The sequence below is a fragment of the Rhododendron vialii genome, chromosome 7a (genome assembly GCF_030253575.1).
Source record: "Rhododendron vialii isolate Sample 1 chromosome 7a, ASM3025357v1".
Classification (NCBI taxonomy): Eukaryota; Viridiplantae; Streptophyta; class Magnoliopsida; order Ericales; family Ericaceae; genus Rhododendron; species Rhododendron vialii.
Window position 1 is genome coordinate 36497501 of NC_080563.1, and position 14519 is coordinate 36512019.

The 14519-nt window shown below is 37.9% G+C and overlaps 1 protein-coding gene and 1 pseudogene across 1 annotated transcript in view; both read left to right on the top strand.

Annotated features, from left to right (window-relative positions):
- The window catches only part of LOC131332976 (uncharacterized), a 1378-nt gene extending 229 nt beyond the window's left edge, over positions 1 to 1149 (top strand). The window contains exons 1-3 of the mRNA XM_058367279.1: positions 1 to 77; positions 204 to 260; positions 491 to 1149. The exon at positions 1 to 77 is cut by the window's left edge and continues 229 nt beyond it. Of these exons, the coding sequence (XP_058223262.1) occupies positions 1 to 77; positions 204 to 260; positions 491 to 859 (503 nt within the window). The 3' untranslated portion in view covers positions 860 to 1149. The remainder of the gene's footprint in view (positions 78 to 203; positions 261 to 490) is intronic.
- Positions 1150 to 9568: 8419 nt separating this feature from the next.
- Positions 9569 to 12680, top strand: LOC131332977 (purine permease 3-like; annotated as a pseudogene).
- The last annotated feature ends 1839 nt before the right edge of the window (positions 12681 to 14519 follow it).

Genomic DNA, 14519 nt, shown 5'->3' on the forward strand with positions numbered 1-14519 from the left:
AGAAAGGTGTTGTGGAAAAAGCAGTGAAAAAGAAAAGAGAAACAAAAAAAAAGACGTTATCCAATGAAAATGTCAAGGTATAAGTTATTTATTATTTATTGCTTACTAGTTAATTTTTTTTGCCAACAACAGCTTTCTAGTTAATATTGACATATAGATCTATTCGATGCATGTGTAATACTAATATTATTGGCTAATTTCAGGAGGTTAAGAAAATTGCAGTTGGCCATGGGTTCGGGACACAAGACAGTGTAGTAAATGTACATATTATGAACTTTATTTTTAATTACACAATCTCATTCTTGATGTAAAAGATATTGATAATCGTTCTTTATTGTTGGGCAGGATAACCCAAGCCATATGGAGCATTGCCATGGGTTCGGGACACAAGAGAGTGTAATAAATATACATATAAGGAACTTTATATTTAATTGCACAATCTCATTTTTTATTTAAAAGATATTGATAATCGTTCTTTATTGTTGGGCAGGATAACCCAAGCTGTATGGGGCATTCAATGTGGCCAAACATGATGCCCCATAATATGCAAGCAAATATGGCACAAGGCGGAACCATCTTTTCATTTTCATCAACTTTTTGTCCAACCGGAACAAGCTTGAACCAATTTAGGCCTTCTTTTCCAAGTTCACAAAGCCTATTCAATGGTCAATTTTGGAGAGGTCAATCAACTATTACGGGCAGTCAAGTTTGGGGAGGAGGACAATCAAGTTTTTTGGAAGACCAAGGTCAATATTGGAGGGGACAAGAACCAAGTTTACTGCAAACTCAAGGGCATGGATATGAAAGACGAGAAAGTTTCTCAGATATGTTGAATGCAACGAATAATGATGGGGAATAGTTCACTTGTTTGTTTAATGGAAATGATGAATGTATATTGTTATTTTTATTGGTCTTCACATTGATGAATCTGTATTAGTATTAGCATTACGACGATTTTTGTTGAACCTGTGAATGTTGCAAGGTTGCAATGTGTTATATTTGATAAATGCAATTTATGGTAATCAAATGTATCGTGTCGTGTCCATATCGTATCTTGAAAGATGTGTCTTAGGGTATTTTTTGAAAAATTCGACAGAGTTTCCTTTGCTTTCGGTCTAACCCGACGTCACAACATCTCAGTCAATAGAAGTCAGCAATAATAACAGAAAAAAGAGCAAAATACTGTGAATATTGCAAGTTTACTAAGTGTTGGATTGTTTTTTTTTTTTTTGACATGCAGGATTATATTTGATGAATGGAATTTATGGTAGTCAAATGTACCATGTCGTGTCCGTATCGTATCTTGAAAGACTTCAAGGTATTTTCTCAAAAATTCGGCAGAGTTTCCTTTGTTTTCGGTCTAGCCTGACGTCACAACATCTCAGTCAACAATGGCCAGCAGTAGCAACAGAAAAAAGAGCCAATTCAATTGCAATTGAAACAGAAGTTTTAAATCTAGCCGACATGAATACATAATGTTTTACAAAAGAGGAATAAGCTGAACATCATCATCGTCGTCTACCCTAAGCTATATCAAAATGAAAAAGATCTCTTCTTTGAAATAAGATCTTTCACTTCCTGCATTGTATCACTACTAAGGTAAGGGTAGCATAAGGAATCGGGAAAGGGCTGGCACAATCAAATCAGTACACGATTTCCTTCTTTATAGATTCAGTACGATTCCCCTTGCTTCTTTCCTAACTTTAATTCAATATGGATCTTCCCGCCCGCTCTAGAGCTTCAAACTTAATAATAGCGACTAGGATAGTTTACTAATAGTAGATAGGCACTCACATGACACTTCAAACTGCCTAATAGAAAGGGAAGAACTCCTGAGTCCTGCTCTTTGTGTCCGTGTTCAGGGAGTTATGGGAGGGGGAAGGCTAGCTAATACTGTATTTCACTCTTAAAAAAGAATGAAAATGAACCACAAGGCTAGCTAATATAAAAAACTGTTTCAAACAGTTTTTTATGATCACAAGAGATGTAATATGTAGACAACTTATGCAAATAAAGTGATCTTCATGATTCAAACCTCCTTAACAAACTATCACGTGCACATAAGATGTAAATGGGCATGCCTTATCTAGCCAGTCATTCAAAACAATATCATGTTGCCCCCAATTATATCAATATAAGTAACAATGTACTCCAATAAATTTACAAATAGCAAGATCTTTCCTTGGGAAGCAAATTGTTTATAGCTAGCTATTAACTAGCCTCGGCGAGTTAGGCCAAAGCTGCTGGCATTATACCATCCAAATGACCCTTCTCAACTCTCCTAAGGGCAAAGAATAATGGTACTCCCACACCTTAAGCTAAGGGCGAACATTTTAACTTGCACTCCCAGGAGCCCAGTAGAACGGGAACGAGTCAGCTCATTGAGAAGAACAACATTATAAAGAACGAATCATTTGACAAGCCATAATATCCCGGTAATTCTGTCATACATCAAGATTAAACTGTTTTTACCTTCCTTTACAAGTGAAAATGCAGCAAAAAGGTAATACGGCAACAACCTTACTAACACTAGCAAGTTGGTTGAGGAATTTTATCAAACACATGACGTGCCTACGTTAAATTTCTTAGTTTACTGTACAAGTTGGTGAGATTGTTAGAGGAAAGTCTCTTGGTGGGAGACGGTTTTGAGCATAAGGCAGTGAAGTTTCTTTGCTTGGATCTGGTTGTGGGTCAGAGTTTGAGTAACGAACAGTAGCAGTAGGCAGTAAATCCTAACTTTTTGTGCAAAAATCCCCAATATGTATAAATTGAAATTGGTACTCTAGTTCAATCGATACCAGCGTTCTAGATCAAGAGAGAGAAAGAGAGAGAGACCTTCGTCAGTGTTCTAGATCGATACCAGTGATTGTGGTTCGAAGCTCGTAGCCGCACGACCATCGTGGAGGCGTTTTCGTTGTCGGAGTTGTCTGAGCGAGTGGTGGACAGTGGATTGGATTGGGTTGGGTTGGGTGTCGGCCATCATCTTCTCCTTCTTCTGTAAAGAAGCGTAGGAAGGAACAGAAACGGAGATTTTGGGTTCTTTGATTTTGATTTTGGATTTTCGTTTTTTTTTTTTTTTTTAAAGGGTACCTCCCAAAACGACGTCGTTTTGGGGAGGTAGTGGATGAGGTAGTGGAAATACGTAGTGTACGTAGACTTTCTGTAATTTTTAGGCTGGTTTGATCATAATTCTAAAATTATTTTCAAATCTGCTTATGTTATCTCATGACTTTTTTATCCTTTTTATTTCGCATCGTCAACTCCAACTCTATCTCTCTCTTCTCCGATTCATCACGCGTCTCTCTCTTTCTCTCCTCTTCAATTCAACTGCCTCTTCACCATCGTCGACTTCGTGGGCCTCTCCCTCGCCTCCCGGACCAGCACAGCCCTGAGAACCCTCCGCCTGTGACGCCGGTGTCACCACCGCTAAACACCTCGCCGTCTTTTACTCTTTGAAGTGGTCTCCTTCAGCGCTTGGACGAGAAGATCCTCAACCGTGGACGTAACTGAGCTGCCCCAGGAGCCTGGTGCACGGGGTCGGAAGAGCTGGTGATGGATCCGTGCTCACAATGGGGTGATGTCAATGTCTTGAGGCCAAGAAGTTTCGCGAGTCGCCGAGTCCATAACTAGTCTTCTGGATGACTTTAATACCCAGGCAAATCAGTGCAAGTAAAGGTATAAGAACCGAAGGTATTTTGACAAAGTTATTGGTCTTGACAAGTAATTTTTTTTTTTTTTAATTTGGTCACAGCTTGAGAAATGTGTATATTGAGGCCTCGTTTAATAAAAGTATTACATGAGTGGGATTCGTTAGGAGATGGGATTTATAAGGAGATGAGATTCGTAAGGAGATGGGATTTGTAATTTGCATGTTTGTTTTGATTGGGATTAGATGATGGGATTCGTCAGGAGATAGGATTGGAATATTTTTTTTTCCCACATTGCCCTTGCCCTTGCAAATCGGCAAAACCAAAATAAACCCAAAAAAAAAAACGAACCCAGGACCCCCCCCCCCCCCCAAACCCAGTCCGGCAACAGGAATGGCTTGAGCATGGGAAGAAGGGGAGGGAGAGTTTGGTCATTGTAGTGTTAAGGGAAGGGATAGGATTGTGAATACCAAGTCCTTGGGGGTATTGCTAATACCCCCTATGGAGCTCACTACTCATCCCGACCCTATGGATCGAGCTCACTGCTCATCCCAACGGAGTAATAATCCGGTTATCAAACATGGGTTTGGGAAGTCCTTGGGATTGATAGTCCAATCCTAAGGCATAGTCCGATTATCAACGGGGTCTGCGGGGTTTGAATAAAAAGTTACAAAGGTGAGTCATTGATTCGTCTTTGTATTGCTGGCAAAACAGAATTGTGTTTTGTTAATAAGAATTGTGTATTTCTCTATGAGAACTGCGTATTTTTTTATGAGGACTGCGTATTTTTCTACGAGAACTGTTAATTGTCTATAAAAACTCTAATAGAACCGTGTTTTTTCTATGAGAACTATATATTTTTTATGAGAATTATGTATTTTAGTGTGTGGTAAAACTATATGAACTATGTACTTTTCAGTTCACATAGTTCAGTTCTTATAACCAGTTCACAAAGCTAGTTCTCTATGAGAATAGTCAGTTCTTGTAGCCAATTCTCATAGAATTAACTATGAAAACTGGCAGTTCTCATAAAACTGACTATGAGACTTGACATTTAAAATTCAATTCTAAATCAATTTATTTCCTATGTGAACTATTATTTTTGTACTTTGATTACTTTTTTAAGGCATGGCGGTGAGAACATTTATAACTATATTTGATTTTGATTACTTTTTTGTTTTTGTTCAATTTTTGTTCGTATGTATATTTTCTATGAGAACTGTGTATTTTTCTATGAGAACTGTGTGTTATTCATGAGAACTATGTATTTTTCTATGAGAACAATGTATTTTTTATGAGAACTGTGTATTGTTCATGAGAACTGTCTATTAGAACTGTGTATTTTCTATGAGAACTATATATTTTTTATGAGAACTGTGTATTTTAATGTGGTAAGACTATGTGAACTATGTATTTTTTAGTCCACATAGTTGAACTCTCATAACCAGTTCGCAAAGTTAGTTCTCTATGCGAACAGTCACTTCTCATAGTCAATTCTCATAGAACTAACTTTGAAAACTGACAGTTCTCATAGAATTGACTATGAGAATTGATAGTTCACATAGTCAAGGGTATTTTTGTTCAAAATGATTCAAGAATTGATTCTAAAAATATAACTCTCATAGCCTTAGTTCTCATAGCCATAGTTCAGAGGTATTTTTGTCCAAAATACAATGTTAACTCAGGCTATGTGAATTAGCGGGGATATTTTAACCCGAAATATTATGTTAACTGGCTATGAGAATTGGCAGTTCTCATAGCTAGTTCACATAGTTAAGGGTATTTTTGTCCGAAATAATATGGGTCAGAAATTGATTCTAAAAATATAAATTTTACTAAAAATGGACACGTAGACAAAAAGTTAAGAATAATAGGCAAAATAGTAAAAATGCATGAAAAGTCAAGAGAAATGACTAAAATAAAGAAGAAATATTTTTATCAGAACTATTTGAAGTCTGAACCTAGAAAATGGGGCCGGCCTAAAAATTCCTCGTGAAAGAATCGGCGCCGTGGGCCACGTGCACTATTATCTAGGGCCTTCTTCATGGTCTATAATAAATTTTGAGAAAATAATGGTCAAGAACGTGTTTTGATAATTAATATTCATCAAGGACATTTTCAACATTAACAAATGTTCTCAGCATGTTCTTGGTGGGTATTAATTATCAAAACACGTCCTGGACCGTCATTTTTCCATAAATTTTCAATGTCTATTTATTTACTCGTTACTCTCAAAACCCAAACCGTAGGGTTGTTCTTCCAATACTCATTCAATGTTACGTAGGCAAGTGTGATTAGTGTTGTGGTAAAATAGTGTTACGAAAAGGCAAGTGTAATTGATGTTGTGATAGAGTAGCGTTACGTAGACGGATGTGATTGGCGTTGTGATAGAGTGTTGTGTCTCTGGCATTATCTTTGAAGCACAAGTTGCAAATAAAAGTATCATTTTGCCACTATATATTGCATTAAAAGTACTACTTGGCTTTGACATGCCATTTTATCTCCTCACACTCGAATCTAGAAACAAGCTTTGTCTCCAGGGCTTTAGTTCAATCTTTCCAACTGGTTGATTATCAGTATTTTCTCGGAAGTGATAGGTAAAATATTATGAATTTAAGGCGATTAATTAGAAGGGCATTATTGTAATCATCCAACAAGGATGTGTATTGTAATATCCTTAGATGAGCACATTGGAGTGCTAAGCAAGAATCTCAAAAATTAGAAATTAAACCTCGGTAGGAAGAAAAATCATACCTGTTAAAAAGTACTAATCAGAGCATCTCTAACAGAGGTAGTAAAATTTTACACCAAATTTAGTTTTGTTGATACATGCGACAAGTTGAACAATTCTTTGCAACGAATGCATTAATTCCAAAAGACTCTTCATACTTCAGTTTGTTTATTGTTTTTTGACTTTAAAAGGGATACTTTGTCAAAATCTATATAATACCTATATAATATGGATGGGAAGTTTTTGAATCCCTTATAAATGTAGATCCTTCATTTCATCGTTTTATCATCCTACGGTGGATAGGGTGTCTCAATGCATGATATCATTCAATGATTACACCAGTTAAGAAATGCCCATGCAAACCAATATGGTAAAAACGGAATTAGAGCCCGTTCCGGAAAGAGAAAAAAGTCTTTATTTTTTAAGAATGCAATTTCAAGCTCAAAAATTATGGACTTATTGAAATTTAAAAATATGCAATATGGATCTTGTTTGAAAGATCTCGATGAGATCTTTTATACGATGCAAAAAAAAATTGAAAAAATATTTTTCATTTACATTATTTTTGAATTTGAAAATGTGAAATAAGCTATTTATTTTTTAAGAAGGTTTTTGGAACGGGGCCTTAGAGGAATAAGTAAAGGGAAATGCTAGGTACACATTAATGTGTCACATCCCAATCATATCTCTCTCACATGCATGTTAAATACAAAAGTTTTTGGAAATGTCAAATTAAACTAACTTATGGTGGAAGGGATTGGTAAGAAAATCCAAAACACCGATAGATATGGAGAGATGTGAGCGCATAAACACAGTAAAATACGGATGAAACACAGCCCAGTTGATTTAATAGGGTATGTTATGTTTGTTTCACAACTCCAAACGCAAGCTATAATTATAAAATTATAATTATATGATATGTAGTATGTACATATACCTATAATTTTGGAATTTAAAGTCACTGCATAATTTTTTAACCAAAATTCTCGACTGTGCAATTATTAACAGGAAAATTGAATGTAAGGAGAAATGGCTCAACAAAGACAGAGAGCGAAAACCAAAGGCAAGAGAAAAGATAAGGCAACCGGTTCTAACGGAAAAGAGAAAACATTGAAAATGAAATGTTTCTGCATGTGTACGATTGATGCTACAGGTGTACTTAATAATTTTTTCGTGAATGATTATTCTGGAGGTTTGGGTCTCCTCGTGAAGAACAGTATATCCATGTCGATGCCCAAAATATAAATGCATATAAATTAATATATTCTTTTATTAGGAAAAACTTCAATACACATTCAGAATAACTAAATATGTTACGCCTCTCAATGGTTAAGGTAATGTCTCTCAATTTAAGTGTTCGCTATGATTTTGTGTGTCATTTTTAATTGCTTATATTTCTCAATGTATATTGCAAAAAATATGTAATATGAATTTTGTTTGATAGATCTCAATTATTTCTATAAGACAATAATTTTAAAAACGTAAAACATACAGTAATATAATGTTTAGAGATATAAGCTATTGATAATAGCACACAGAACCATAATGGATATTTAAATTAGGACGGAAGGAGTACATACAGACTTTGAATCTGAAAATTAGGCCAATGGAAAAAATGAAATTTAGTGTATTCATATGAATACCTTAGGGTGGTTGTGGAACCAATCACTACTCAGCTCGTTTGCCTCATTTATCCGTCCTAAGTCACAAATTTGCCTTATGGATGCAAGTGCGATTAGAGCATGAGATCGTTGTTGTTAAAGGACCTCGGATTGAGAGCGCATGTCAGTCAATATGTAGCGGTTTTTGTGTGGTCCGCTACCATTATACCTTACAATACCTGGACTGCCAAAATTCACACCCGTATCAGTGGGTTTCCGATTCTCGCTATGTATCACTTTGTATTCGAATTTTTTGCCGCTTCACGGTCGATTCAGGTGCTCTGGCACCAAAACTAAACTTAAAAAATTCACGATCACTACACCCGATTCACGTACGTTACGTATCATCTGATACTCTCAATGCCGCTATCGTTTCCGCTACGTAATCTGCTGCCGCTATTTTAAAACCTTGATTGAGAGCGCCCTGAAAGTAGCACCTATGTTCACTTCTGTTTAGTTATCTGCTCTCGTTCACTCTCTCTTTCCCACACCTTCATTCTCTCTCTCTCTCTCTCTCTCTCTCTCTCTCTCTCTCTCTCCACACACCCACACACACATATACAAGAACAAGAATATTATATCAATCACAACAACCATAGACTTAGGGCCCGTTCGGACAAATAAGACACGGTGGCTTATTTTTTGTCCTTATTCAATTTTTTTTCATATCACTTGGCTTATTGTTATTTTTTTGGAGATTATTGCATCCTCACGATGAGAGGAATCTAAAAAGTAAAATTTTTTGACCGAAATCAATTTTTTTTTTGAATAAAGACGAAAAAATTGGCTTATTGATTTTTTTTCGTCTTTATTCAAAAAAAATTGGATTTCGGTCAAAATTTTTTACTTTTTAGATTCCTCTTGATGTGAGGATGCAATAATCCCAAAAAAAATGATAATAAGCCAAGTAATACAAAAAAAAATTGAATAAAGACAAAAAATAAGTCAAAGCGGCTTATTTGTCCGAACACCCCCTTAATTAATCCAACTCACAACCCCCACGCATGGCATCCAACGAAGCTTGAACTTGACCCACTAGCTTGCAAGTTTGGATTCTTGCCCCATCATTTCTATAACACTACTATTTTAACATTATTATGCTTGGGTTATTGTGTACACTGACATAGTACAGTAATACACCTGATTCCAAGAAATATGGAGGGCGTGCGTTATTCGGAAACCGAAGATGCTGCAAGCGGTCCTTGCCAAGCACCCAGTCGAACGGGTGCTGGGCACATCCAGACCATTCAAAAATGTTTTCATCGGTCTTAAAAGTGTTTATTTTCAATTCAATCCATTAATTATTGAGAGACAGTCTGGATGCGCTCGGTAGGAACCTACTTGACAACGTTGTTATCCTTGACCAGCTATCCCTACCATTTGCACAGTCACATGGTTGTTAACTAGTACTCGCCTCACCATATTGAAATTATCCCTCTCTCTCAAACAATCAGAGAGAGAGAGAGAGAGAGAGAGAGAGAGAGAACATAGGTACTAGGTAGGTAGGAGCATCGAAGAGCCATTTTCCTAATTTCGTTCATACGAAAAAATGGAGATAATAGACCAAACACCCAACAAGATAATGAGAAGAGCTTTCCTAGTACTAAACGTCGTACTCCTCGCCATCGGAGCCTGCGGCGGCCCCATGGTCATGCGCCTCTACTTCATCGGCGGCGGCAACCGAGTATGGCTATCGGCCCTGGTTACAAGCCGGCGGTTGGCCCGTCATTTTCATCCCTCTCCTCCTAACATACCTGGGCTGCCGCCGCAAAGAAGCCTCATCCACCAATATCTTCTTCATGAGGGAACCGGTGTTCCTCGCCGCCGCCTTCATTGGCGTCCTCACCGGTCTCAGCGACTACTTCTACGCCTACGGTGTGGCGCGCCTCCCTGTGTCCACCTCAGCTTTGGTAAATGCTTCGAGACTGTCGTTCACCGCGGTTTTCGCTTTTCTTCTGGTCAAGCAGAAGTTCACCCCGTATTCGATAAACGCGGTTGCATTGCTCACCGTAGGAGCGGGAGTTCTTGCTCTCCATGCGAGCAGTGATCGGCCAAAGGGAGAGCCGAACAAGGAGTATTATATGGGGTTTTTCATGACTCCGGCGGCGGCGGTTTTGTACGGGTTTATATTGCCATTGGTGGAGCTGACATACAGGATGGCAAGACAGGCCATTACTTATACCCTGGTGTTGGAGATTCTTGGTTATGTGTTTCTTTGATACTCTAGTCTGCACTATTGGCATGGCTATCAACAAGGACCTCAATCTCTCTCTCTCTCTCTCTCTCTCTCTCTCTCTCACACACACATACCAGCTACTACAATTTTGTTCACCTTCACGAGGGTGTGTTCATTTCGAGATACACTTCAAGGATTGAAACCGTTCCTTCAAGCAAGTGCTTGATCCAAAAAATCATTTCTTGAATGAAGAATTTTAAAGCGAAAAAAAAATAGAATTTTAGATCAAGCACTTATGATGATCAAGCACTTACGATATACTTGACTAAGATGAATTTTTTCGTGGTCTCTTAACTACTTAATTTGGACAGAATGGCCAATTATAATCACTGAAGTCGGATACGAAAATGATAATTTTGCCCATGAGTTCAGTCTGTTCCAATCACACGGTCAGCAAGGAGGAGGAAAGTGAGACGGTATGTAAACTACATAGTTAAAATTGTAACAATTAGTACTAGAGGGGCTAAATTGAGATTTTATGCAAACTAGAAGTACTATTCATAGAATTATCTCAAAAATGAAAGTAACGAAAAACAAATAAAACCTAGGACAAACGAATTAACTTAAACACTTTTGATTTACTCCATGCATGTTTAATTTGTTCATCCAAGGTTTTGAATACCACCCAGTACCGAACTATTCTATACAAAATCAATATGTGAACCTTCAATTTTTTCTCCAGTGAAGATTGAAATATCGATCTGCACCGGTCAAAAATATCAATCAGCAATGGCCATAACTTGTAGTACAAGACGACATCGATCATACGCTTTTTTACTAAGTCATGCTATGAAGTTGATTTATTCCTTCAATTGCTGTAGAAAACAGAAGAGTGACTTTGCTCACTATAGAATTTCCAGATTCGTAGAAAACATCCCATTTTCACTATCTCTTGATGTATGTTCATTATAATTAATCATCGTGATTACTATTTTGTTAGGATACTCCACCACATATATATATTGTTCATGTTTATTAGATACTTTAAACTTTTTTCAAATATACGTCTAAATATAACTCCATACATGATTATAGCATAAATCCCAAGTAATTGTATCATAATTAGCAAGGTACGCAGAGCCCTGGGCTTATCCGGCCCCAGAGTAGGGATGGCAATGGGGACGGGGTACTACCTCCACCCCTTACCCATTATCTCCTACCCCATTCCCATCCCCGACCCGATTCCCAATGGGGATTTGTTTTTTTCCTCCATCCCCGACCCAAACGGGGAAAGGGGATCCAAAACGGAGATTCGGAATTCGGGCACCTGTATTTCACAATTTCAACACCTAACAGCATATACTAGCATGTGAAAGCCGAAAGGACTTGGATTGTTTTGTATTTTTTTTCCAGGGAAAAGGGCTGAGGAAATAGTACTAGTAATGGTTGTCGGTTGGCCAGGAAGTTAGGAGCCAACAAAGCTCCACAAACAGAATTAGAAAAACCAACAAAATAAAATAAAGTAAAGTATCAGGAACGGCCATATTTATCACTGAAAAAGCTTCAGCAGAATTCTGCAACACATATTGGCATGCACTTGTATTTGCAGCACATAATAGCACCTCCATTTCCTACACCTGTATTTCACAATTTTAGCATATACTACCAATTTTCAGCACGTAACAACACCTGTTATTCACTGTTTCAGCACATAATAACTAATTCCAGCACATAAGTTATTTATTTATTTTTATATATAAATATATATATTTCGGGGATTCGGGGATGGCGCGGGTAACAAACGGGGAACGGGGACGGGTAGGGTTCGGGGCGGGGACAGACCTATCCCCGTCTCTTACCCGATCCCCGAATTTTTTTTAAAAAAATCCCCATACCCTACCCAATCCCCAAACGAATCCCAGAAGTTCAGGGATTTTCGGGGCGGGGAGCGGAGCGGGTTCGAACGGGTCGACCGAGATTGCCATCCCTACCCCTGAGGTTATTTAGTTCCAATTTTATCGGATGTACCCAAATGAACGAGGTTGTTTTGTACTCCAAGGAGTTTAAACATTGTTTTTTTATCCTTTTCCGGTGCAAACGGTTTATTTTAAACCACAAATCACAGGTAACTGCAAAACAGAGCAAACCAAAAAGGGATGAGGTGAATTTGCCCTTAAAGCTGACTAACACACCTTCATATTTTGTAGGCATTTCCCAAAGAGGCTAGAGATTTTGAATTGGGCAAAACGACGTATTATGTGGTGCTGGTGTGCTTCGGCATTATTTGCCAGTGTTTCTTCCTGGGTGCGATAGGAGTCGTCTTCTCTGCCTCATCTTTGTTCTCTGCTATTATAACCTCCGTTCTACTCCCGGTGACAGAAATCCTAGCTGTTATTTTCTACAGCGAAAAGTTCCAGGCAGATAAAGGGGTTTCTCTTGTTCTCTCGTTGTGGGGATTTGCTTAGCGAGGAGAAGAGTACTGAAACTCAGATTTTAGAAATGTACACACCGCCTGATGATTCATGAATGGCTGTATATGAGCATTACTTTATGCTCTGCTTGAATGAATGTAGAAATTCATCTGCCTTATTCACGAGACCTTTAGTTTAAATGGCAATTGAATTCTCAAACCAGTTTGTACAAACTTTCTTCCAGGTAACCAAATGTGTAAAATTACTGCCAAGGTGGTTAGGAACATCTCTGTACAAAGGAAAATGTTAATCTTTGCCCAGTGAACTAAGGTTAATGTGCAAAAAGTACATTAATATTTGTGTAATGTGTATAAATACTGGGGAAGTGCATTGATATATGTGGAAAATACATTGAAACTTCGACTTTTTTGGTATTAAGTGTGGATAGGGCTGCTAAACGAACCAAATTGCTCGTGTCTGAGCTCATGTAGGGACATTGAATCTCGTGCTTTTCGATACCATGGTAGGCAGGGGCGGCTCTACTGAGTTTCCAGGGGTTCAAGCAAACCCTCTGGATTCAAAAAATGCCCTACCGACATCCCGATGTGCCTAGAGCTTTGTGGCTGGATATTTTCTCTTCTCTACCGACAAACTCACTTTTTTTATTCCTCTAAGTGAGCCGTCAATTTCGTGATGCAGTCGACGATAATGAATGTATAGAAAAATACGAAAATCGTGGTCGAAACAGTGGTGTTCTCCTTGAGGGCCAGAATAGGAAAATCTCTATTCACTTCGACTCCTTGGGTGGCGCTCGAGAGCACGACTTGTCCAGGTTTTCGGAGTTTTCAATTGTTTATGGTTCAAGTAGGGGGCTGTTTGTCTTGGCTCTCGATCTTTTTAGGCTGCACCTGTGGAATCCAACTACCGAAGCCACTGACGAGATTCCAATTGCTTCGGCCTTTTCCGGCCAAAACTTTGTCATGGAAGATGGTTCACTTCAACTTCTTTCAAATCCTTAAATTTTGACAGAGTTACTTGTCAATGTCGTATTCCATAATTGACTCCTAAACATTGGATGAGAACAGAGGTCATGTTAATCACTCCATCACTTTCCTTGCCAGATAGGTATTCTGTTCATATGATATTAGGATGAGCTAGCCCCATCACCTTGGCATTTTGCTAGAGCTTTGGTTATGAATTTGCCGCCCAGTGCCATGAAAATTAGATGAAACCCAATTATAAGTTTCTCTAAACCGAGAAATAGAACGCTTCGACATTATGCTTGAGATCATTGAGGTCAACTAGATAACCAATGTTATAACCACTCCAAGCTCAACAAATTTGGAGACGTTTGGGAGGGCAGAACGCCAACAACCAGAGTGCTTTAATTGTTGGGGGCTAGATTAAATTATAGAGAATGTTGGACAAGAGGGGTAGGACTTGTAAAGAAAGGAGGGGTGAGAGATGTTATAAGAACAAATTGTGAAACGATTTTATTCGACTTGTCTAGAATTGTCAATTAAGCACGCACATGTGCTTAATTACAAAAATCTCCAAGTGTCATCATTACTTCTACACACTTCTTTAGATTTTTAGCTTAGATATTTTATCACACATTCTACATTATTCTAGAACAGATTACAAATTACATTCTAACAAAAACAACTAAATCTTTTGAAGCTTGACTAACACATGTATATAAAACATACGTTGTGTAAGCACTCTAAGACTCTGTTTTGATCATCAATTTATAAAGGAATTTATCAAGAGGGACAACAAATAGGAAATTTTTCTTCACAATTTGAAGGTATGCTTATCTCACATTCTCTTTTCTCCCATAATAAAAAAGACTCCACAAATGCTTATCCAATTGTAGTTGAAAAGAATGCCAGA